The sequence below is a fragment of the Anarhichas minor genome, unplaced genomic scaffold, assembly GCF_050575085.1.
Source record: "Anarhichas minor isolate MPS153535 unplaced genomic scaffold, ASM5057508v1 ptg000058l, whole genome shotgun sequence".
Taxonomy (NCBI): domain Eukaryota; kingdom Metazoa; phylum Chordata; class Actinopteri; order Perciformes; family Anarhichadidae; genus Anarhichas; species Anarhichas minor.
In genome coordinates this window covers 5155001-5179184 of record NW_027466504.1, presented here as the reverse complement: position 1 = coordinate 5179184, position 24184 = coordinate 5155001, and the positions used below count along the sequence as shown (strand labels likewise).

At 42.6% G+C, this 24184-nt stretch overlaps 2 protein-coding genes across 2 annotated transcripts in view; one reads left to right on the top strand and one right to left on the bottom strand.

Annotated features, from left to right (window-relative positions):
- LOC142932588 (NLR family CARD domain-containing protein 3-like) overlaps positions 1 to 24184 on the top strand; it is a 216297-nt gene that overhangs the window by 109547 nt on the left and 82566 nt on the right. The window lies entirely within an intron of this gene.
- LOC142932840 (NLR family CARD domain-containing protein 3-like) overlaps positions 7031 to 24184 on the bottom strand; it is a 17505-nt gene continuing 351 nt past the window's right edge. The window contains exons 1-8 of the mRNA XM_076076928.1: positions 22439 to 24184; positions 15400 to 15478; positions 15013 to 15241; positions 13082 to 14870; positions 12814 to 12987; positions 12490 to 12663; positions 10189 to 10235; positions 7031 to 10049 (exon numbers count right to left, since the gene is read on the bottom strand). The exon at positions 22439 to 24184 is cut by the window's right edge and continues 351 nt beyond it. Coding sequence (XP_075933043.1) covers positions 9517 to 10049; positions 10189 to 10235; positions 12490 to 12663; positions 12814 to 12987; positions 13082 to 14870; positions 15013 to 15241; positions 15400 to 15478; positions 22439 to 22617 — 3204 coding nt within the window. The 5' untranslated portion in view covers positions 22618 to 24184 and the 3' untranslated portion in view covers positions 7031 to 9516. The remainder of the gene's footprint in view (positions 10050 to 10188; positions 10236 to 12489; positions 12664 to 12813; positions 12988 to 13081; positions 14871 to 15012; positions 15242 to 15399; positions 15479 to 22438) is intronic.

The following is a 24184-nucleotide window of genomic DNA, read 5'->3' as shown; positions in this document are numbered from 1 at the left end:
TCAGCCAGCTCCTCCTGCTTCATTTTCCTCAGGAAGTGCAGTGTGATCTTCACAAATGCCTCTCTGCTGCTCCTCCTCTGCTCTTCATCCTCACCGTCCAGCACCTCCTCATCCTCCCTCTGACTTTCTAAGCATTCTGGGTCATCTGAACTCACAACCTTCTGGATCTTCTTCAGCTCGTTCTTCACAAAAGTGACGATGTTCTCCTCCAGCAGCTGGAACAGAATATTCTATGAATGACACAAACTAAAACCATGGAACCAAACATCAGATCCATGTTGGACAGACTGACAATCCACTGGTCTACAAAGTGCAGCATGGAGATGATTGTGAAAAGAATAGATGTAAAAGTAGTTGTACATGTACAGACCATAAATATGGAGTCCAGGTGTGTTTGATGCTGCTGGGCAGACTGACCTCTGGGAACCTCTGAGCTCTCCTGGTCCTCTCTGTGGAGGAATCATGAAGAATCAGCTCACATTGTGTCTGTCCACACAGAGACAAACACAAGGTAAAGGTCCATGAAGTGATATCTGGATGTGGATCAGATGAGTCCCTGTAGTGGTAAAGGTTTACTAGTCCTGCTGATCCCACTGAGAATCAACAGCTCAGTCTTTCAGCTCACTGTTTTCTTCACCAGTCAGTTTGGTTTAGTCCCAACAGCTCTCACCAAGCCCTCCATGTAGCTCTCCCTCCCTCACTGTACACTGCTGAAGTGCCCTGGAGCAAGGCACCCAGAACCTCCAGCTGCTCCGGTGGAGCGTCTCAGTGTCAGAGTTTGTACTGGGCAGCTCCAAGTATGAAAGAATGACACCAAACCAGTAAAATGTCTCAGTTCAAAGATGAGTCGTCACAGATGAGAAAGTAGGCGGAGTTTGAACTTGTCTCTCAGCTCTCTTCACGTATTATTCCCTTAACGCCACTTTTTATGTGAACAGCTGCGGTCGACACTATGAATGTCTTTAGGAGAGACTGTCTGAACATGTGAGAAGTTATCTCCATATATATTCAAACAATATCACGTCTCCCTCTCTCTATGACAGACGGCTTTTCCGAACAAATTGAAAAACTTTAGATTTCAGATGTCGTATAAAGTTATTTTCTAGCATAACCCGACTCTTACTGTCAGTTACAGCTTACATCTGATCAGCACATGGAGGTTGTCCTTTAAAGTCAATAAAATGTTGATTTGACTGGTTGCTCTTGCAGGACAGACAGCTGGCCTCGGGACAGTCTGGTCTCTGCTGCTGGACCCTGAAAAAGAAAAACAGCACAGAAAAATAAGGATGTTGAAGAAAAACTGAAGATAATTGTTAAATCTTTAAACACAGAAAATAACTAGAATGGTTAGAAGTTAGAAATGACTTATTGTCAGTTATAAATTCTTACCTTCCATCAGAAGATTTTCTAAAATCAAGAGGACTCTCCATGGACGCATCACTCTTCAAGGACACACAGCTGTGTCCAGGTCCAGGTTCTGGAGATTCTGATCTCTGATGGATCCTGAAACCAAAACAGTATTGACACTAGTACATATTGAATAAACTTTGTCCTTAACAAAGTAATGAAGAAAAACATGCCATGTGTCCATTTTATTAGGTACATCTGTGAAGTCTAAAACAATTCAATAAAACAGTGCCGCACTAAATTCTACCTTTACAAAGATGATAATGTTCAGTTTTTGTGTCAGAAATGTGTTAAATCAGTTCTATGTGTATTACTGAAGTAACAGTTAAAGGTGGTGTTGTAATGGACTACATTAGACTGACTCAGTTAAAGGTGTTGTTGTACTGGACTACATTCTACTGACTCAGTTAAAGGTGGTGTTGTACTGGACTACATTAGACTGGCTCAGTTAACGGTGTTGTTGTACTGGACTACATTATACCGATTCAGTTAAAGGTGTTGTTGTAATGGACTACATTCTACTGACTCAGTTAAAGGTGTTGTTGTACTGGACTACATTATACTGACTCAGTTAAAGGTGTTGTTGTACTGGACTACATTAGACTGACTCAGTTAAAGGTGGTGATGTACTGGACTACATTAGACTGACTCAGTTAAAGGTGTTGTTGTACTGGACTACATTATACTGACTCAGTTAAAGGTGGTGATGTACTGGACTACATTAGACTGACTCAGTTAAAGGTGGTGTTGCACTGGACTACATTATACTGACTCAGTTAAAGGTGGTGTTGTACTGGACTACATGATACTGACTCAGTTAAAGGTGTTGTTGTAATGGACTACATTAGACTGGCTCAGTTAACGGTGTTGTTGTACTGGACTACATTATACCGATTCAGTTAAAGGTGTTGTTGTAATGGACTACATTCTACTGACTCAGTTAAAGGTGTTGTTGTACTGGACTACATTATACTGACTCAGTTAAAGGTGTTGTTGTACTGGACTACATTAGACTGACTCAGTTAAAGGTGGTGATGTACTGGACTACATTAGACTGACTCAGTTAAAGGTGTTGTTGTACTGGACTACATTATACTGACTCAGTTAAAGGTGGTGATGTACTGGACTACATTAGACTGACTCAGTTAAAGGTGGTGTTGCACTGGACTACATTATACTGACTCAGTTAAAGGTGGTGTTGTACTGGACTACATGATACTGACTCAGTTAAAGGTGGTGTTGTACTGGACTACATGATACTGACTCAGTTAAAGGTGTTGTTGTACTGGACTACATTATACTGAGAGCTGTGTTTGAGGGTCAGAATATGAGGAACCCCTCTGAATATTAAGAAGTCTGGTACAACACCATCATTAACTTTGACCTCAGTGATAAAACATAATGAACTGAGTGAACTCCTCTGTGACGGTGTCAGTAAAAAGTGAACACTATGTGTGAACAGTTAGAGATGGTCATCTCACCTCTGAGATTTGGTCCGGCTGGTTTTAGAGGGAGGGACTCCCTCCTCTCTGTCCTCACACTGATTCATAGCAGAGTCCACACCTTCACACAAACAACATCAACAAACGTTAATTTGAATAGCTTGTTTGCATGATTATCATGCAATTGACAGACAATGTTGATATTGGCATTGGTATCAGTTGTCAAGGTATGTTTATAAATGGCAGTGGCACGGCCTCCCTACTCACTGTACCTTGCACATGTTTAAAATAAAAACATGAATATATGAACCTGTGTATTATTTGAATAGCTTAGTATTGAATGCACAATAACAAGGTATGTTTATAGATGGCACTAGGCCCAGTTTAATATAAAACAAAATTGTATACAATATATATAGTACGGGGTCCCTGCTCTATCCCTTTATCAGTTTGGGGTCCTTGGCCTGAAAAACGTTGAAGACCCCTTCTCTACATCAATGTCCTGATTCTCTCTAATGGAGTCACCACTGATGTCTCCTCTCAATGAGGCTGTTAGTGGAGCTGTCGTCCTCTGGTGGCTCAAAGGGAAACTGTCACCTTGAACTTGCTCTCAAATTGCAAAATAAATGCTCTCAAATAAAGACAGGAAAGTGACTCAATATAATTGTGACTTGAGTTGTTTTTACAGTGAAAACTCAAAGCACAGGAGGAAACATGCTTTCAAAATGGCTGCTCAGGAACTATATAGAAAAAAAGTGGCTCAATAAAAGGCCGACTATACAACCTGCTGATAAATGTGCACACTTTGAAAAATAACGTTTTCATAAACGTTTTCAAACAGTTCCCATTAAAAATATTATATTCTTCAACAATAAAATAACATTAAATATTTAATAATTGACTACAACCTGGTGATCAATGAGAGAAAAAGTGAACACTAAAGAAAACACAAACACATTCAAACACTATCAAAAATGGAGTAAATGTGTTGAGAAGCAGATGAAGAAATGAACATGAAGCTTTGTGGACTTAAAGGGTTGAAAGCAGCAGGTGAGAGCAAACAGAGAGTCTCTCAGGTGTGTTTCAGAGCAGAAACAAAGGCCCAGGTGAGCTCTCTGGTCCCTGCTGGGTCCTAGTGCTCCACATAAGTAACAGTCCTGACAGACCCCAGATCAGACTGAACTCATCTTCTTCATCACAGTGTCATCATTCAAAGCAACACTTCATCTGGACTTCAACATTCAAACTAACAGCAGCTTCTCTCTACATGCTCACACATCTTGTTTCCCAGCTGACGTTTGTGTTTAAAAGCAGCTTTAAACAATCACACGTTCACAACAATCAATGACGTCATTTCAACCAATCACAGCTCCACTTACTGAACTTTTAGCATGAACTTCATCAGTTTGCAGCTCTCTTCTGTCCTCAGCAGGTCTGTGTAGAAAAGGAGCTCCGTGCTTCACTTCAACTTCAACTTCAATCGTGACGCAGCTTCTTATCCTTCATCAGAGAGAGGGTGTGTTCTCACATCACCATCACAGTATGCAGTCTGACTGGTTGGACTGAGTCTCAGTCTGAGCTGCGTTCACAGGATCAAATGTCATTGTGAACAGAAACCTCCTCACAGCTCAAACAAGAGTCTTTCAGGATCAAACTCTGCATCTGTGGAAAAATCATTTCAACTTGTAAAGAGTTGCTTTGACATCAGACTGGATTCTGTTGTTTAGACCAGATAGTTTAGAGGATCCATGCACGCCCCTCTTTGTCACCTTGTCTTCTTGTATGTAGACTAGTAGAGAACTGATGATTAAGCAGAAACCTTTGCAGCAAATGTTGTGTAGAGTTTATCTTGAATAAATACATTCACTAAGACAACAGAGTCTGACCTGAGAGTGTTTTTATTCTTCACTCCACTTTGTGGATCTGGTTGAACCTGTTGGGGCGGGACAACTTACCCACGTATCAGTCTCAAGCTGCGTTCTAAATCATTTACTTTTTTTACTTTTAGGACATACTGCAGCTTCCTTACAAAGTACATACTGATGCATGCAGTATGCATTTAATTGGGACGTAGGTGTGTCTCAATTCAGGGGCTGCATCCTTCGGAGGACCCTGCCTTCGCGCTCTACGTCGGCCGCGTCCTTTGAGGACAGCGAAAGGCTGGACCAAGCATTCTTCGAAATGAGATGGTCTACGCTCCAGAGGACTTCCTGTTTGCGTCACCAGCCGTTTCCCCCCCCCCCCCCCCCCCCTTTGCTGTTCTCATCGCCGTGATATTTCAGGTTGATAACCTGTCTACCTGTGCTCACGTTGGTCCATTTATGTACATAATATGAAGTATAAATCACCTATAAAATCGTCACAATCTCAGTAAGATATTATTCAACCTCTGAGGTTTGAAAGTGAAGTTATTAAAAGTTACTTTACAAGGCTAACTATGGTTGGATGCAGGCAGACGAGCTGTGGATAATAGCGCATCGGCTAACGTTATTTAGCTTGTTAGTTACGTCACGTAACTTAACCGATCATTTTAACACACGTGATGTTATGAGATCGCTTTTTTTGTTTTAACATTAGTATCGGTGACATTCGAGTGAGTTGAAACCCGATACTTAGATTTAAAAGCGAATCCTGCCGCTTCTCCAGCTCCTGAATCACTCGCCACCAAGTTGGTTAAAATAAAATTTTCATCGGCACGCAATGCATCTTGGGATATGGTGGGCCGCGAAGGATACATCAGTTGTGTCCTCCGAATCTGGGACCAGAAGGCTGCATTCGTCGGCTGCATTTGAAGGAGTCTTCAAAAGCATACCAAATGGAACAGCCTAGTCGCAGCCGCTGTGACGTAACCTGTCTACAAATGCAGCCTCCGAAGGATGCAGCCCCTGAATTGAGACACACTGCTTCCTCATTACATGGCACATTGAACTTTGACCCTCTTGCTCATATATCTGCTGTGCAAAGGATTGTGGGTCAGAAAAGCCAGGAAAGCATGCTGGCTTGCATGCTGCAAAGTTTGACCGAATGTAGAACACGAACTTTAATTCCTAGAGCAAACAGGTGGATACAGCACAACCACTGTCAAAAACAACCTGCAGGAAAGTCAAAATATCCTCAAGGGAGCAGGAAGGTGGAGCGAGGTCCTTCATCTTAGACCAGTCCATAAACGAGTCAAGTAAGCCCTCTAAGGGGAGGAGAAATGTGCATTCTGATACGTGTAGAGGTACCACAAGTGTAGGCATGTCCGGCTGCCGTGGCGGGTCAGTCCCATCTCCAACGTCTGTTGTATCGTTTGGTCATCACTTATTTGTTTCTCCCACACCATCCAGCGTGGTTACTGCTCGAGTGCGACACCTGGCCGGGTCATGAAGTCATAGCCTCTGAGTCAGGACAGGATGTTCTGGAGGCGAACTGGTCCTCTCTGTGTCAGGAAAAGGAGTTGTAGAGGTGTACTGCCTAACAACAGGGGGGTCAGAAGGTGAATTGGCCTCTTTTGATTCAGGAAAGGAGGTTCTAGAGGTGACCCCGTCCCGCCTGAGTCACGACAATGGGTCAATTAAAGTTAAAATTAATTTAAAATGAACGACAAATTTAATTGAAAGACATTAATCAATGATATATGTCACTGGTTCTACCTGGTTTCATTGTACTCTTCATCATGTTTTATTGTTTATTAAATATTATGTCCATGTACACCGTGACAAGAACTCCATAGCAACCCTGAAATTGAGATTAAATTGATTAATATCAAATTTTAAAGTTTTCCCTATTTTTCCAAAATCGTGTGGCATACTAAATTTAATCTTATATAAAATTCTGTTAGTTAAGCTAATGGTGCCTTATGGTGTAAGCCGAGTACCATCATTCTTTTATACTAATGTATGGGTTTATAAATCATAATTGATTTATGATTAATAGTTACATAGTTTTATATTAATTAATTATTATTTCTTAAATCTGCTACCAGCAATAACGCTACACCTATGAGGTAGGATCTTACCAAATGATTAATATAGAAGCATAGGCTTATTCATTAGCATGAATAATTAAGTTATATATTCCCTTTATTCACAATTGGATGTGTCTCTCTCCTTAGGAATGTAGATACTCATAGAACAAGAGAGGTTGGGTCATAAAACCTCGTAGGTCTATCCAGGCACGTGATAACATGAGAGTCCAACTACTTAGTGACCTAGGGGTCAGTTTATTATAAGATTTTAAGGTTAAAGATTTTTTTTGTCATCGTTGTTACAGAACAATGTTCAACAAAACTACCAGACACAAGATCAGTTTCTTTCCACTGATGAACACTGAACTTCACAAAGAGTCAATGACCCTAAACAGCCTCTGAACCTATAGATTATATATCTATAGTTTAAACATGTACAAATCATGTCATCTCTCCTGCACACTGTATACAACACTCTTTACACTGTAAAGATATGTCTACACTGTGTATAGATATATGTATATACACACGTATAGACTGTGTATAGGCATTTATACACTGTATATAGATATACTGCATATAACCACCCCAACTCATGTCAGTTGATTTAAAAATAAAATAAAATAAAATTAGAACGACTTATTGTGTCTGTTTATTTCCTTGTTTACTTTAGTAAAAGATAATAACTTCTTCGAATCAGTTCAAACTTCTTCAGTTGTTCAAGACTTGATAGGACGCCCCCTGCTGGGTGAACAACACCATAATCCTACACACAATGTACTAAATACTGATCATATAGTAAACTCTCAGCAGCTGCTATATACAAAAAAATCAACTACCATTTTAGAGTAAATGTTGACATTTACTGTTGGAAAGTCACAGAGCTCAGTTAAAAGTACATCAGATACAACTTTTATTTGCTACATTTTTATGCATTTCTAACACAGGTGGTCGCTGCAGGCTGAGGCCTAATGGGCTGGAGGATAGCTGACAGGAGGCATGCTGGGAATCAGGGGTGTTTAGAAAGCTTTAAGCCCAGTCAGTTAAATAACTCCCCAGTCATGGCATTGACGATGCCTCCCTATGTGCAAACCTTCAAAGAAGCCTCCTTAATCTCCTTACTAGGAGCTCTCCTCCACTCCCCATACAATCAGAGGAAGGAATAACTCAGTTCCTGTAGCTCCTCTTTAAATGATCAATCTGCTGGGTCCATATTTGAGTTGGTTCATACCGTCAAAAGAAAACTGGGGAAGAATCCAAATGTAAATAGACACAGAAGGATGATAATCAGTGATTTCAACAAAGAAATAGCCAAAACAAAACTTAGAAAGCAGGTGAGTCCAAAAAATAAGAACTGAAAATCCAACAAGCGAAAGGTAAATCGTACATGCACACAAGATATATTAACAGGAACATAGCAAACAAACCAACAACCAGTGAGCGAGGATATGTGGGGGTCTTCTTCTCTGGTGTTTGTAGGACTGAAATGTGTTGCATTCTGCTGCTACACTCTCAACACAGACAGGAAAGGATTCACAGAAAACTCTAGTATGCTGTTGTGTGTATTAATATTGTAACGGACTGAGTTATGTTATAAGTGTGTTATTGTGTTATCGATAAGTTGGTTGTTGCATTTACTGAGGTCAGTGAAGGCCTCATGCCTGCGAAGCTGTAAATCCTGTCAATCACCCGAGCTACCTATGGGGGTGGGTAGCACACAGGAGCATACCTGGGATTGGCAGAGAGAGTGAGGGGGGATGTTGTTGTTTGTGCTGCTAGCTTGTTGAGAGTTGCTGGGAGCAGATGGTTAACCTTGTTAGTGAACGTTTTAACGGTATTGACTGTTGTTTGGCGTAGGCTACGGCCCACAGTAGCCTGTGTACTGTCCGCTAATAAAACACCACAAATAAGATAACGTCTCGTAGCTTTCCTTACCAAGGGTCGCTACAATATGAACAGTGTTGAGAGTGCTACAGTTACTCCCTGTGACCACTGGAGGAAAACTTTGGAGGGAGGATGAAGTGAAATTAAAACGTTACACGAGATTAATTTAGTTCAGTTTGAAATGCTGCAGATTATTGCATTTTTTACCTGTTTGACGTCAGACCAATGTGACACTATCTTTAGTATAGTAACGCCAATGAAAAGGTGTACAACCTCGCTGCGTAACCGTCCTGATTTCTTTGTTGTCTTCTCCTATTTCTACATTTTTACTTGGAGCATCTTTAACCTTCTGGTCCATATGTTGATTTATTTTTATTTCAAGGTCACTTATCAAAGTTTGTTCATTTGTTACACAATGATCAAAGTAAATAATGAATTTAGTTTGTTCAAATCAAAACAACTCTTTACAAGTTGTGATTGTTTTTCTACAGATGCTAAATTTGATCCAGAAAGACGTTTCGTAGGTTTTTCTTTACACGAACAAATCTTTCAAGACAACAAAGTTCAGTTTTATACACAAAGTCAAACATGTTTCACACCTTCTCTCAGACAACAGATCATTTCAGGTCATTACATGGACCTCACTCAACTCTTTCAGACATACATCTGCAACACCACAAGTCCCAGAGAGCTCTCAACCCCACAGAGTCCAGACCAGCTCTGGTACCCCTCACCTGCTGGTACGAACTAACATCAGCTGTGTGAGATCCTGTACACACTGAACTATCTGGTGAGCAGAGAGAAAGTTTCTCTAGCAGGAGGAGACTCTCCCTCCTACAGAGAACACAGAGACACTGAGGAACCAGACCTGGACCCAATCCCAGGATAAAGAGGTTCAGTGAATGTGGTGTTGAAGGTGTGGATGTGGATCAGTGTGTCAGAGGAGACTCTGTAGAAGGACAGAGAGCCAGCAGGACAGTCCACATACACTGCTACTCTACCAGAGGAGGAGGAGGAGGAGGAGGAGATGAGTGTTGCTGTCTTATTGTGACAGACACAGTAACCATCATCAGCGCAATCCAGTCTCCAGGACTGATCATTCCATCCAAACCGACAGTCTCTACTGTCTCCTCTCCTTCTGATTCCTCTGTAACTCACTGATATAGAAACTCTTCCGCTCCACTCGACCTCCCAGTAACAGCGACCAGTCAGACCAGTTCTACACAGCAGCTGAGTCCGGTAGTCAAACCTGTCTGGATGATCAGGATATGACTGATCCTCCTCCATATATGTCACCTTCCTGTTGTTGTCAGACAGTTTGAGTTTTCTGTGTACTGTGTTTATGTCGAGTGTGAGTTCACAGGAATCTGATGGAGAGAACAAGACACAATACAGCTGCAGTTATTAATCTATCATCTGTTTGATGATGACATCAGAGATGTGAATGAGTGATGTCACAGTTTGAAGATGCTTTGTTTTCATGAATCAAATTCAAAGCACACTTACACTTCCTCAGACCTGGTCTGAACCATCGGACTCCAGCAGGCTCCACCCTGAAAGGAGGAGGGGGGTCAGAGCAGCATGAAACATGGACATTACATCGCTCTCACACACAGAGCTTTGTTATTCATGTTCACATGGAGCACTTATTATTAATCAGCTCATACTCTTTTACTTCACTGGAGCTTCTTCTGATTGGCCCATGACGACAGCTCATTATGTTCACTTATTCATGATATATTATTATCAGTATTATATTGACTCAGTTTCCTCTACCAGTCAGTCAGTAAATCAAATGTTTAAACCTGCATCAATTGATTTCTTTGTCCACTTGTGGTTCAGTGAAATCAAGCTGTAAACACAACATCTGACATCTTATCAGCTTATAAAGTAGTTGTGTCTAACATGATATCAACCAGCTGCTTCCACATCCAGCAGTTACACATCAACATGATGACTCATCAGGAGTCTTTGTGTTTGTGTCACCTGATGAATGGAAGTCCAATATTCTATCTCTTTTAGCTCTGTTTTTGGTCTCCACAGGTCTCATGATGGAAATATCTGTCTCCTTGCTAGGCTAAAAAAAACTCTGTAAAGCTGCAGAGATGGAGATAATTCTCTGTGGGTTCATCACCACCACGCGACTCTTCACCATTACACAGAGTCAGCTGATCCATTGTCAATATAGAAGTATTGATTGTTGGATGTTTTGGTCCTGACTAGTGACCTCTTGTGTTTGTGTAATAATGACTGTTGTCTCTCAGAAGTAAAGGAGGAAGTAGCCTGAAATCACAACAACACCACAAACACTCTGATGGAGGAGGTCGGGTGGATGGTTGGATGTACAAAGCTGTTCACATCCCGTCTCCTAGCAACAGTCAACACTCGTTTCTATTATCTGTAATCTGGGGGTGAAAACATTATAGTTCAAGTCTGTCTGCAGCCACAGAGCACTGCCTGTGTCCCCCTATAACTTTGGTCCAGTCCTAAATGAACCTCTTTGGGCTCTGACACACCATGTCCACAATCAGCTGTTGGTTCTTCACTGAGCGTCTGTGGCCGACTGTCACCTGTAGTTTTAACAAGTCGACTCTTATCATCCAGGGAACTGGCTCTCAGTGCAAAACAAACCAAAACCAGGTAAAGCTGAACTCCTTTAAAACAGAAAAACATTCCTATTGTGATGATTTATCAAGACGGTTCAAATTGATTGTCTGTTTGTCATTTCACAATAATGTCTGGACTAAAGGGCAACACACACGAGCATCAAAACATCATCTATTGTTTGATATGAGCCCACAAACCTGCAGCGTGACGACGTTCAGTGTTTCCCCTACCATTATATTAGGGGGGTGCCCCCCCCCCCTGAAGGTCAAGTTCATTATGTTTAATTTTATTTTCTCTATAGCGCCAGATCACAACAGAAGTCATTTAAGGTTACCTTTCCTATAGAACACGTCTATACCTTATTCATTTATTAAACAAACTAAATAGCCTTGTTATTTATCTTATTTACACGACGGCATATCATTTCTATCTCTAAATGGTCGCGCGTCTACAATTCTCCTCTACTCTATCGCACACAGCGGAGTTCCGTCCCGATGCGCGCACACACACACAGACACTTGCGCACACACAGGTGAGCACACTTCCACCAGCGGACAGAGAGCGAGCGTCGGAAAATATGTCGCTTCAACAACCTGAAAAGCAGACAACAATATCTGCGCTCCCAGGGTGGTGAAGATGGCAACACTCGCTCTCCTGCGAATAGCAGCCGGAGTAGCTCTCCTGTTCCGGGTCCAAGTACAGAAAAGAGCCCAAGTACTGCACACTTTGTGGATAATTGTCATAAAAAGAAATGTTCCGATGTTTAGTTCAATGTACAGTTCAAATAATTGTTCAGTTGTTATATTGACTGCTGTCATTAACCCACCCCCCAAAGCTGTAAACCTAGGGGAAACACTGACATTGACGCATGTCAATCCACCATGATACCCGTCGACGTGTCAGGATACACCACTGTCCTATTTTCTAATGTTGAAACAAGACAACGCTCCAGAAAAGCAACAGTTTCATCACCTTCCCTCCCTGTTTTGGCTCATCCTGGCTACTGTTCCCTGACTACTTCTGTCTGTATTGATGGTCTGATGTGGGACACAAACAGTTTGATGAGTCTCTGGTAGTTTGAGGTCAGCTTGGTGTGTCAGGGTCATATTAACCAGGCTGACAGTGTAAGAGAGAAAAAGTCTCCAGCTCTACCTCCTCTATCAGAGTGATTGTCTGTGGCTGCAGCAGGCCTTTTCATACCTGAGAGTTTCCAGTCTCCAGTGTGGATCCTTCAGTCCAGCAGACAGCAGCTTCACTCCTGAGTCTCCTGGATGATTGTAGCTCAGGTCCAGCTCTTTCAGATGGGAGGGGTTGGAGCTCAGAGCTGAGGCCAGAGAAGCACAGCCTTCCTCTGTGATCAGACAGCCTGACAGTCTACAAACACACAAAACAACACACAAGTCACATGATCAGAGGGAACTGTGAGGGCTGGAAGGTTTATGTTTATTACTGTCATCACCAATCTGTTTGTGTGTAAACTTTAATCTTAGTACTTAGTCCAAGAAAAGTAATTCACAGGGTCACCTGAGAGTTTCCAGTTCACAGTATGGACTCTCTAGTCCAGCAGAAAGCAGCTTCAATCCTGAATCCTGCAGGTCGTTGTTACTCAGGTCCAGCTCGCTCAGACTAGAGGACTGGGAGCTGAGAACTGAGGACAGAGCTTCACAGCTTCTCTCTGAGAGGGTACAGCTACTCAGTCTGAAGAGACAATGATGAAGAAAAAATAAACAATAAGTAGAAAAAATAGAATATTTAAGTTATGATCTATAAATCTAACTCTCTTTGTACTTACAGAGCTTTGTTGGAGGCTTTGACTACTGGCAGCAGCCTCAGAAGAGCCTCCTCTGAAGCAGAGTATTTCTTCAGGTCAAACACGTCCAGATCTTTTTCTGATGACAGTAAGATGAAGACCAGAGCTGACCACTGAGCAGGAGACAGTTCATCTGTGGAGAGACTTCCTGAACTCAGGGACTGTTGGATCTCCTCCACTAGAGAACCATCATTCAGTTCATTCAGACAGTGGAACAGATTGATGCTTTTCTCTGGAGACACGTTCTCACTGATCTTTTCCTTGATGTACTGGACTGTTCTCTGATTGGTCTGTGAGCTACTTCCTGTCTGTGTCAGCAGACCTTGTAGGAGACTCTGATTGGTCTCCAGTGAAAGACCCAGGAGGAAGCGGAGGAACAAGTCCAGGTGTCCATTTGGACTCTGTAAGGCCTTGTCCACAGCACTCTGGTAGAGATGTGTTAGTTCAGGTTTGTCTCTAGAGACTTCAGACAGCAGATTCACTCCAGAGTTGATGAAGGTCAGATGGACATAAAGAGCAGCCATAAACTCCTGAACACTCAGATGGACGAAGCAGAACACGTTGTCCTGGTACAGTCCTCTCTCCTCTCTAAATATCTGTGTGAACACTCCTGAGTACACTGAGGCTGCTCTGATATTGATGCCACACTCTGTCAGGTCAGATTCATAGAAGATCAGGTTGCCTTTCTGCAGCTGATCAAAAGCCAGTTCTCCCAGAGACTCAGTCATCTTCCTGCTCTCTGGACTCCAGTGCGGATCTGTCTCAGCTCCTCCATCATACTTGACCTTCTTCAGTTTGGACTGAACCACCAGGAAGTGGATGTACATCTCAGTCAGGGTCTTGGGCAGCTCTCCTCCCTCTCTGGTCTTCAACACGTCCTCCAGAACTGTAGCAGTGATCCAGCAGAAGACTGGGATGTGGCACATGATGTGGAGGCTTCGTGAGGTCTTGATGTGGGAGATGATCCTGCTGGCCCGCTCCTCATCTCTGAATCTCTTCCTGAAGTACTCCTCCTTCTGTGGGTCAGTGAACCCTCTGACCTCTGTCACCATGCCAACACACTCAGGAGGGATCTGATTGGCTGCTGCAGGTCGTGTGGTTATCCAGAGGCGAGCAGAGGGAAGCAGTTTCCCCCTGATGAGGTTTGTCAGCAGTACATCCACTGAGGTGGACTCTGTAACATCAGTCAGGATCTCATTGTTGTGAAAGTCCAGAGGAAGTCGACACTCATCCAGACCGTCAAAGATGAACAGAACCAGGAACTCTTCAAACCTGCAGATTCCTGCTTTTTTGGTTTCAGTGAAGAAGTGATGAACAAGTTCCACCAAGCTGTACTGTTTCTCTTTCAGCACATTCAGCTCTCTGAAAGTGAATGGAAATGTGAACTGTATGTCCTGGTTGGCTTTGTCTTCAGCCCAGTCCAGAGTGAACTTCTGGGTTAAGACTGTTTTCCCAATGCCAGCCACTCCCTTTGTCATCACTGTTCTGATTGGTTCCTCTCTTCCAGGTGAGGCTTTAAAGATGTCTTCTTGTCTGATGGTTGTTTCTGATCTGTCTGGTTTCCTGGATGCCGTTTCAATCTGTCTGACCTCATGTTCATCATTGACCTCTGCAGTCCCTCCCTCTGTGATGTAGAGCTCTGTGTAGATCTGATTCAGAAGGGTTGGGTTTCCTGCTTTAGCGATCCCCTCAAACACACACTGGAACTTCTTCTTCAGGTTAGATTTGAGTTCATGCTGACAAACTGGAGCAAGAAGTCCTGAATGACTTCCTGAATAAAAACAAAGAACATCAATGAATAAATTATTAGACAAATATATCAACATATCTGAATATATGTTGGTCCATCTCTTGAGACATTAGTAAACGTCCCATTTATCCAGCATGTTAAATCTTTAGAGAAATCCTCTTACTGCTCTGCAGACAGTCAGCCAGCTCCTCCTGCTTCATTCTCCTCAGGAAGTGCAGTGTGATCTTCACAAATGCCTCTCTGCTGCTCCTCCTCTGCTCTTCATCCTCACCGTCCAGCACCTCCTCATCCTGCCTCTGACTCTCTAAGCATTCTGGGTAATCTGAACTCAGTCCCTTCTGGATCTTCTTCAGCTCGTTCTTCACAAAAGTGATGATGTTCTCCTCCAGCAGCTGGAACAGAACATTCTATGAATGACACAAACTAAAACCATGGAACCAAACATCAGATCCATGTTGGACAGACTGACAATCCACTGGTCTACAAAGTGCAGCATGGAGATGATTGTGAACAGAATAGATAGTAGAAAAGTAGTTGTGCATGTACAGACCATAAATATGGAGTCCAGGTGTGTTTGATGCTGCTGGGCAGACTGACCTCTGGGAACTTCTGAGCTCTCCTGGTCCTCTCTGTGGAGGAATCATGAAGAATCAGCTCACATTGTGTCTGTCCAGACAGAGACAAACACAAGGTAAAGGTTTTTATCTTGTTTAAAATGTAATAAAAGTTACGTGTTGGAGATATTACTTGTTGAACACCAGTTTATCCGTTGGTACTTGGTACACTAATGATGGGACTGCAACACTTGCTTACCTTAGTTTAGCTATCTAGCCATGTGTGTTAACAGTCTACAATTAAGCGGCGGCTCTTCATCGTTTTGGCTACTTGAGCTCCACTACTGGGCCCATTGGCAGAGGTTTCCCAGCTGAAAAGGGAGCTACGATCCATCGAGCAGCTCATGGAGGACGTCCTCCAGCGGCAGATGGAGCTGTGTTCCCGGCTAACATGCCTCGAGCCAGTGAGGAGCCAGCAGCCTCGGACCATGGATGTAGAAGATATTCCCTCAGGTGACCCTGGTCCGAATTCCCCTTGGCCCCCATCCTGGGCCTCTACAGTTCAAGGTTGCAAAGGGCTCTCTTCCCCTCTACAACTCACTCGGCATCGGCGGTGATAACACTCCACTCTTCAACTTTTCCTCACCGTTGGCTGAGCTTCCTCCGGAGCCTGTACCCTCCTCTATTCCACCTCCTGCCCGTGGAGCGGACAGTGTGAGGCGTCCCTCTAGAAAGCGCTCCATTCCCACCAGAGCCACCTCGTCAACAGACTCACCATCACCTGCGTCGGGGACGCAAACCTCCTCCCACTCAGACATCAGCTCAGGTGGTCAATCATTCAACTCATTAATGATCGACCACAAACGCAGATCAAAGCTTGCAGTACATAAAGGAACCCTGCAACCGGTTCACCTGAGATTTTAATATGTAGCCCACCTTCTCAATTCCAATTGTAGTTCAGGGTCTTCATATCATACCCCTGTAGCATGGGAGGTGAATTGAAGAGTCTACGCAAATATAAATTTTAGGAATGTGTCCACAATAGCCCAATTTATCACCAAAATTTTGACCAACAGAAAATAAAAACACACAATAATAATACCAGTATAGTCAGTGTGATGGTACCATAACGTTGGCACGCTTGTTGGAGCTCATTTGAATCCTCAAGGAACAGTTCTGGTCACTACTCACTGTTCCTGTTATGGTGCGTTCACACCAAACGCGGCGCGAATTATTCGTGCGAGTAGATTACATACAAAGTCTATGCACAGACGCGATGAGACTGGAGACAGCAGATATTGGGATTGTCACCGCCCAACATGTCAGGCTAGCCCACTGACCAATCACGTACTTGTAGGCCAGCTAGCAGGCTCTGACACGTCAAAGAATACGCCCAACATGTCAAACTAAAGATCTGATTAGTTGAAGAATATGACAATCAACAATATCGTCCCCATTCACTTAAACTGCACATGGATGCACTTGTGAGTCTGCAGGCCTCGGGCCTCTGTTCTTACCTAGAGACACAGAGGTGAAATGTGATTGGATAAAAGCTCTACTTAAAACAAGCTGCACTGGAAGCAGAGCAACTGAGGAAGACAGTAGCTGTGCAATGAGAAAATAAGATAATGGGAAAAATATTTGTATAAATTATAATACATGTAGTATATTTAAGAAAAAATATTAAATTATAAAATAGCAATAACTTTGTGATTCTGTTTAGGCCAGCAGAGAAGGCTTTGCAGGCCCTGACGGCCCACCACTGTTATAAATGCAGAATTAAGTCCCAAAATGTGTCCTTAAAAAGTTTGACTTGTTACTGCTTCAGTGGCTATTAAGACTAAGATTAGACTAAAATATAACGCCAATTGCTAAATTGTGGATAATTATTGAATTACAAATGTATCACATAGTCTAGTTATTACATAATGTGTTTTTACAAGACTATTCACCTACTTCACTAGCCATATATTTGCAACCTTTAGTTAGTAGTAAGGCTTTACATTAAAAAGAAAATATGTCATGCTTGTATGATATTATGCAGTAGACTACTATATGCTTCTACTAAACTACACATGACGCTTCTATTTTATATATATATATTAGTGCTGGGCAAGTTAACGCGTTATTATCGCATTAACACATTAATTAATTAACGCAGACAATTATTTTATCGCGCGTGTAATGGGAAAATATGTCATAGTCTAATGTGAAGGTTTAAGGAATGTAAGTCCTAAAAGAGCAGACACCAAACTGTAGTTTCAGTAGATGACTTTAATTAGTTTAGTATCCAGGTGTCTTGTTATCTGTTATCATTGTGCACTGTTTTTGTTTACTCTTCGTAAGACAGAGACACAGAGAGGCTTTGATTAACACAGATCCTCTGTTTGAAATACTTTTAACTTCCTTGGTGACGCGTTATCTGAAGTTGTAAAGGCGTAAACCTTTGCATGCAGATGGGATGGGTGAGGGTAAAGAATGTCTGTTCTGTCTCTGCAAATGGTCATTTTTACGATGTCACAGTGACTTCAAAGGAAGCATCTGTTGTGAGTTTAAACTGATTAGTGTAAGGCAAACTGTGAACAAAAGGGATTTGTAAACAGGAGATAAAAGCATCTTCCTGACTGTCTTAAATGATATACTAAGGCTCGAAGGATGACCTGCCTTTTGTTGTGTTCTTTGTGTATTCTTGTTAGCTAAGCAGATAACAGGAAGCTGTCTGAGCATAAAAGTCCATGCATTCTGACTGTTAGGTAGAGCATTCTCCCAGATGACGGCGATGTGTCTGTGAGACTGTTCTCTTTGCTTGCAAGCAAATAAATTGACTTTACAAACCTTGATCGTTCATCAAAACTCTGTTTTACTTTATATTGATAGAAAACCTCAACTTTCTTCTCCCGACTAGTCATAAGAAATATTCCACAACACGCGTTAACGCAGTTTTTAAGAAATGCAATACACACCGTTGATGCCAGCAAATCACCCAAACAAACAGTGGAGGGAGGCTTCGGCAGACTACGTTGAATGCAGCGTGTGGGAGAAGTATATAAACAAAAGCAAGACTGTTCTGTATGTAATGGTAATTTTTTACGTAGAATATATTTATACTTACGTAGTATATATTTCTACTCAGTATTGTATGCATGCATAAGTAACTTCACCGTGTCTCTGTTGTGCAGAAGAAGAGTTCTCTCTTGCCTGTTCACATAGATAACTAACTGTGTTGTATGAGAATGTTCCATGCCAAGGCCCTTGGGCCGCTTGTTTTGGTTGGTTTTTGAATGTTGTTCCTATCAGTCTGAGACCAAAAGTCTGAGACTGAAATGTCTGTAACATTGGCCATCGGCCCCCACCTTTGCTCATTCTGTATAAAGAAAGCTTGTTCACTTTTTTCTTGGTTCTTCCTCACTGAAACTGTACGCATTCTGTTGTGATGATTGAACCTTCTCTGTCCAGAGAATAAATACTTAAAAGACAACCTGGTTTTTGGTATTATTTATTTCAGCATTAAAAGACTCATGCAAAGCGGGTATGGGAATTTTTTCCACTACATGTATCGCCTGTATCCTGTGCGCATGGCCGAACTGAGTGCGACAGTACGGCGGATCTGCCGACGTGAGGGCGGATTCGCCACGGAGTCGACTGCTATCTGGGAAGCTAACAAATGCTACAGCGAAGTGGATACAAACTGCAGCTGATTAGTATTGTGGAAGATGTCGGTCTGAGGAACATTCTCAAGGTGCATTCGCGTCGCGTTTGGTGTGAACGCACCTTTAGAATCGCAACGAATGACGGCACGTATGAGCCTCAAGGCGCACCATCACAAGAAGAATACGCGAGTTGTAATAGATATATATAGCTCTGTAATCTCTACACACATCTGCATTAGCAACCCGCTGAAATGAAGGTACAGGCACCTTAACCCTCATTACTCAGGGCCCTTGGGAGTAACTTGGGACTGTTGGGACTGTTAGTACACTGGCTGTGGTCATTACAGTGAACAGTATGTACAGTGTGATGAGAGGGCATGTGAGCCCTTGTTGCTGTACTTTATCTCCTTGGAGCAGAGGCTGCATTTAGCATACCCTGCCTTATTAATGTATTTAAAATACTGTGACAGCAGGAAGCTGTACTCACGTCTGTTTAGACCTCCACCTTTATCCAGGCCCAGCTCCACCTTTATCCAGGCCCAGCTCCTTCACATCTCAGCCCTGCATCAAGCTGCGCTACACAAACAGCCTCCTCTTCCTGAAGCTCTTTGACCTCATCATCTCATCAGTATCTGGGCCTCATTTTTCGTGGTCATCAAAGTTATTATCACCACGAAATCGCCTCATTGTACTTTGAGTTAAAAACAACAACCTGCAACCACATCCGTCGGTGTTCTGGTTTAACGTTAATGAGTGACCGCGTGGACTGAAGCGGAACACGGGGGGGGCTGCATGTTTCATCACGTTATGTTTTTCCTCCTAAATCGCGATAATGATGAACGTTAACAGTCGACAAAGTTCCGCATGCAGTGGACGTTAACTTAACCCAGCAAGTCTGAACTGTAGCGGAACATGACGTAACTTAAACTGTAACGGAGGGAAATGAAGACAGTGTGGACATCTTAATGCTGATTGGCCAAGACTCGACACATCAAAGATGTTTTATTGCGAAGATCGAGACATCACCTTTTCTCCTTGTATCACTCCAATCGGAGAAACGCTGGCTGGCCAGTTGACACCCCCCCCCCCCCAGTTGAAACTCTACGGATCTAAACGATTCACGTGGATGACATATTTTGATTCAAAACGGCGAATTTTGCCAAAAAGCGACAAGTTTGCAGGTATGCCTCTTCAGGATTTATTTTTATAACCTGTCATACATGTCAAAATTTAATTTGAGCTGACTTTCCCTTGAATTTTCTCAAAATCTGTACAGTAAAATCTCATGAAATTACACATAGTAGGGGTCCTCGTGAACAACAATCCAGTGAAAGTGTAATGTAACCTCTTAATGAATCCCTGTAATCAAAGTCCAAATATGAGGAAATTATGAATATGAATGCCATTTGAGCTAACTTTGCCTTTACTTTCCTCAAACTGTACAGTAAAATTACATTACATTTGACATGGACATGTATGGGGTCATCATGAACAGAACTCCAATGGTGTATCATTGTATGTTTATCTCTCATACTCACTCACACACTCGGTGCTAAACATAGGGGTTTTCCCGCCGCTGGCTCTCTTCTCCCAGCTAGCGAAGCTTGTTAGCAGCTAAGTCCAGATGCAGCAATGACCTCAGCGGCACTTAAAAGTTCTAACTCGATCAACTAAGAACAATAACACACATGTTCTGAACTTATAACTAGTCTACATCTCTCTCTATCTTCACCTGCTTTCCCTCCGTCTTCTCTCTTTCTCCGCTTCACGCTCTCCGGTCGTTAGTCCCGCCCCTCTAAGAACCCGGCAGGCTACCAGAAAGTCTCATCTGATTCTCCTGATTGGCTGCCAACACATTGACACCTGACCAACCAATATGGTAAGGACACGAGAGGTTCACTATATTTCTCTGCCTATGAACACAAATGCAAATGTACTGAAATGTCAAAGAACACATGTAAACAAATTAGCAGGGCGCTACAAATAGTTGGAGACTCAACAATCAGATTTGTTAAGCTCCCAGGTGCAATGACATACTGTGATTTTATTGATCTCTCCTTGACATCCATCCCTCTGTCCTCACTGTGATACTGCACGCTGCCACCAATGACGTCATGTCAAGGCAATCCTCAAAGTTCATTATGAACTTCAGTCATGTCACGGTCTTGGTTTAGTTTGTTTCCTGTTTTATTTTGAAGTTCCCTGCCTCTTGTGTCCCGTGTTCACTTCACTTCCTGCCTGTGTGATTGTCTGCCCCGCCCTGATTGAATCCTCCTGTCTAATCACCTGCACCTCCTCAGTGTATTTAAACCCTGTGTTCCTGTCTCAGTGTTGGTTCGTCTGCTCTGATCTGCTTCCCGGTATGTTCCCTACTATCATGGATGTATCCCTCGTGCTCCTGTTTTGTGTTTTCCCATTCTGGTATTCTTTGGATTATTTGTTCCTCCCTTTTGGACTCACCTTTGTAAGTTTCGTTTTGGACTATTCTTTATTAAAATAACTGTTGAATATCCTTCTGCTCCTGAGTCTACCTGCATCTGGGTCCATCCCCTGTTGCCCTCTTTGCCCCCCACGTGACAGTTGTGACGAGTCGCTTGCCTCCACTATTGAAAGCCTGGGGAAAAGGTGGACCCTGTCTGGTCCAACTACCACAATGACCAAAAGCTGTGAGCGTTTCAGTCGTCTTTTTAGCTTCTGTACATGTGGCTGCAAAATGCATATACTCAAGAACAAGACCATATGTGTTACTTAGCGTGTGTGCTTCAATGTATAACAGGACCATATGTGGGATGTCTGCTTTGCTTCCATTAGAGGAAGTAACTGAATGGGGGTGCAGACAGTTAACCACAGACTGTTTAGGTTAGGAACAGAAACGGATGTCTTAGTGAGGACCCCCCCCCCCCCCCCCCCCCTCCTTGTGCAGTGGTCGTTTATAAGCTGTACAAACCCTGCACAAATCCCTCAGACTGCACACAGGCGCTCAGTGGGATGATTGAACCTTCTCTGCACAGAGAATAAATACTCCAAAGACAAACTTTCTTTACTCAGATTTCCTTATTTCAGTATTATAGCACTCACTCGGTACTATTGTATAGCTTTTCCACCACACCTTACTAACAGGCTTTTGCTGTCCAGGCCCCTCAGCTGTGGAACTCTCTTACTGGTAATCTAATGCCGGCAAATTCAGTATCCTCTTTAAATCTCTTCTGAAAACTCACTTTTACCGTTTGGCTTATTTTTACATCTGATGGATTTTATATTGTTTGTTTATTTCAATCTTTCTTATTTGCTTTCATGTTTTATTGTGAAGCACTTTGTTTTAGAAAGGTGCTATTTAAATAAAGTTATCATCACTTTGTTTTCATCATCAGTTTAAAATCCTCACCTTTGATCAACAGAGTGGCATCCATCTTTGAAGGCTATAGGTTGTTCCATAGACCAGTCACTCTTCATGGACACACAGCTGGGTTCAGGTCCAGGACAGTCTTGTCCCTGATATTTCCTGGTCACATATGTGGTTTTAGAGGGAGGGACTCCCTCCTCTCTGTCCTCACACTGATTCATAGCAGAGTCCACACCTTCACACAATCACAACATTATTTCTCTTCATCATGACAAACACACACAGCTCATTCACCTCAATACTAAATACACTCATGGGACAGTTTCCATGTTGTCACTTTGAGCTGCAGAGTCCTCTCTAAGAAATGACGTTCACAATGCTCTTTAGTCTGTTGGCTTGGAAGGAACCAAAGGGACTTTTGACTTCAGTCTCACAACAAGAAGTTCCAGAAATACCCTCCCACCCGTGTGCATGTGAAGACGTTGCACTTCCTCGTCTATCAGTTGCTGCGTGAACGAGTCGGATGGTATTTCCTGTGTGGAGCAGTGGTGTCGTTGGCTTAAACCTCCAATGTTTGGAGTTTATCTCTGAATACAATAATAAATGTGAGCCCGTAAAGATGGAAGAACAAACGTAAGCTGTGAATGCGCTTCAGTGTTTGTAACATAACAGACTGTCAAAGTAACAGCAGCTCTCTAAACTATCTGTGTTTCTCCTGGAGGTCTGATAGTAATCAGACCTCCAGTAAGTAGTAGAACACGTTGGCAGAGGTGAGGAGTCCAGAGAAAAGGACCGGCAGTGAATCCAGAGGCTGAGAGACAAAAGTGGGCTCAACTTGCTGTTAGTTGAACCCTTCAATGAAACACTGAGCTTTCATCTGCAGATGTTTAGTGATGTGTTGTCACATGTAACCTGATGTTTAGTGATGTTATCGTGACATGTAACCTGAATCTCACCGTTTACTGCTTTACAGGTCATTTATACTGATGCCTACCGACATGACTTTAAAACTATTGTGAGCTCATTTCTGCTCTCCAAACACTTTAAAATCTATATCTTTAAAAGGAAACCACATGTTTTTCAGAGGGTCCGCTCAGTGTTTGGACCTCTGTACTTCTGAAACCCTCATATAACAACAGTTGCCAGTAGGTGGCGCTGTGACTGAGTTAATATTTGCATGCAGAAGTGCTCAAGCCATGACTCTCATCAAGCATGGCAAGGTTGGGACAGTTTTGACAAAGTACAGTCGGGGTACAGCAGATTGATGACTGCTGGTGAACCATGTAAAATGGCCGCCACACCACGTCCTCACCGTTCATGAAACCTTTAAGCTTTTGATAACTTTTAATCACTAAGGTCTTTAGAATGTTCTGACTAAATATTAAGCTGATGTGATTCATTCTCTAGGGGGAGTTCACTAAAGTTCAGCACCTGGAAATAGCAACAAAAAAACCCCCACAAGAAATGGATACAAAATTAAAAATGGCCGACTTCCGGTTGGGTTTTAGAGGATGGCTCCAGGAGACTTTTTTTTAAAGTCTACATTGTGATACATGTGCTTACCAAATTGTATACATCTACAGTATGTGAAATGTACTGCGAGGGCTGCATGGCCACAGTTTAGTAGGGGGCGCTATAGAGCCGACTTACCTCTGAAGCATTAAAACCACATCAGATAAAAACATTCAGGACTTTAAGTGTGAGACCAGTTTGGTTCTGTTTGGAGCATCTTTAGCCTCGGAAACACCTTCGTAGTTCATAATTCATAACTTTATGATCTTTTGATCA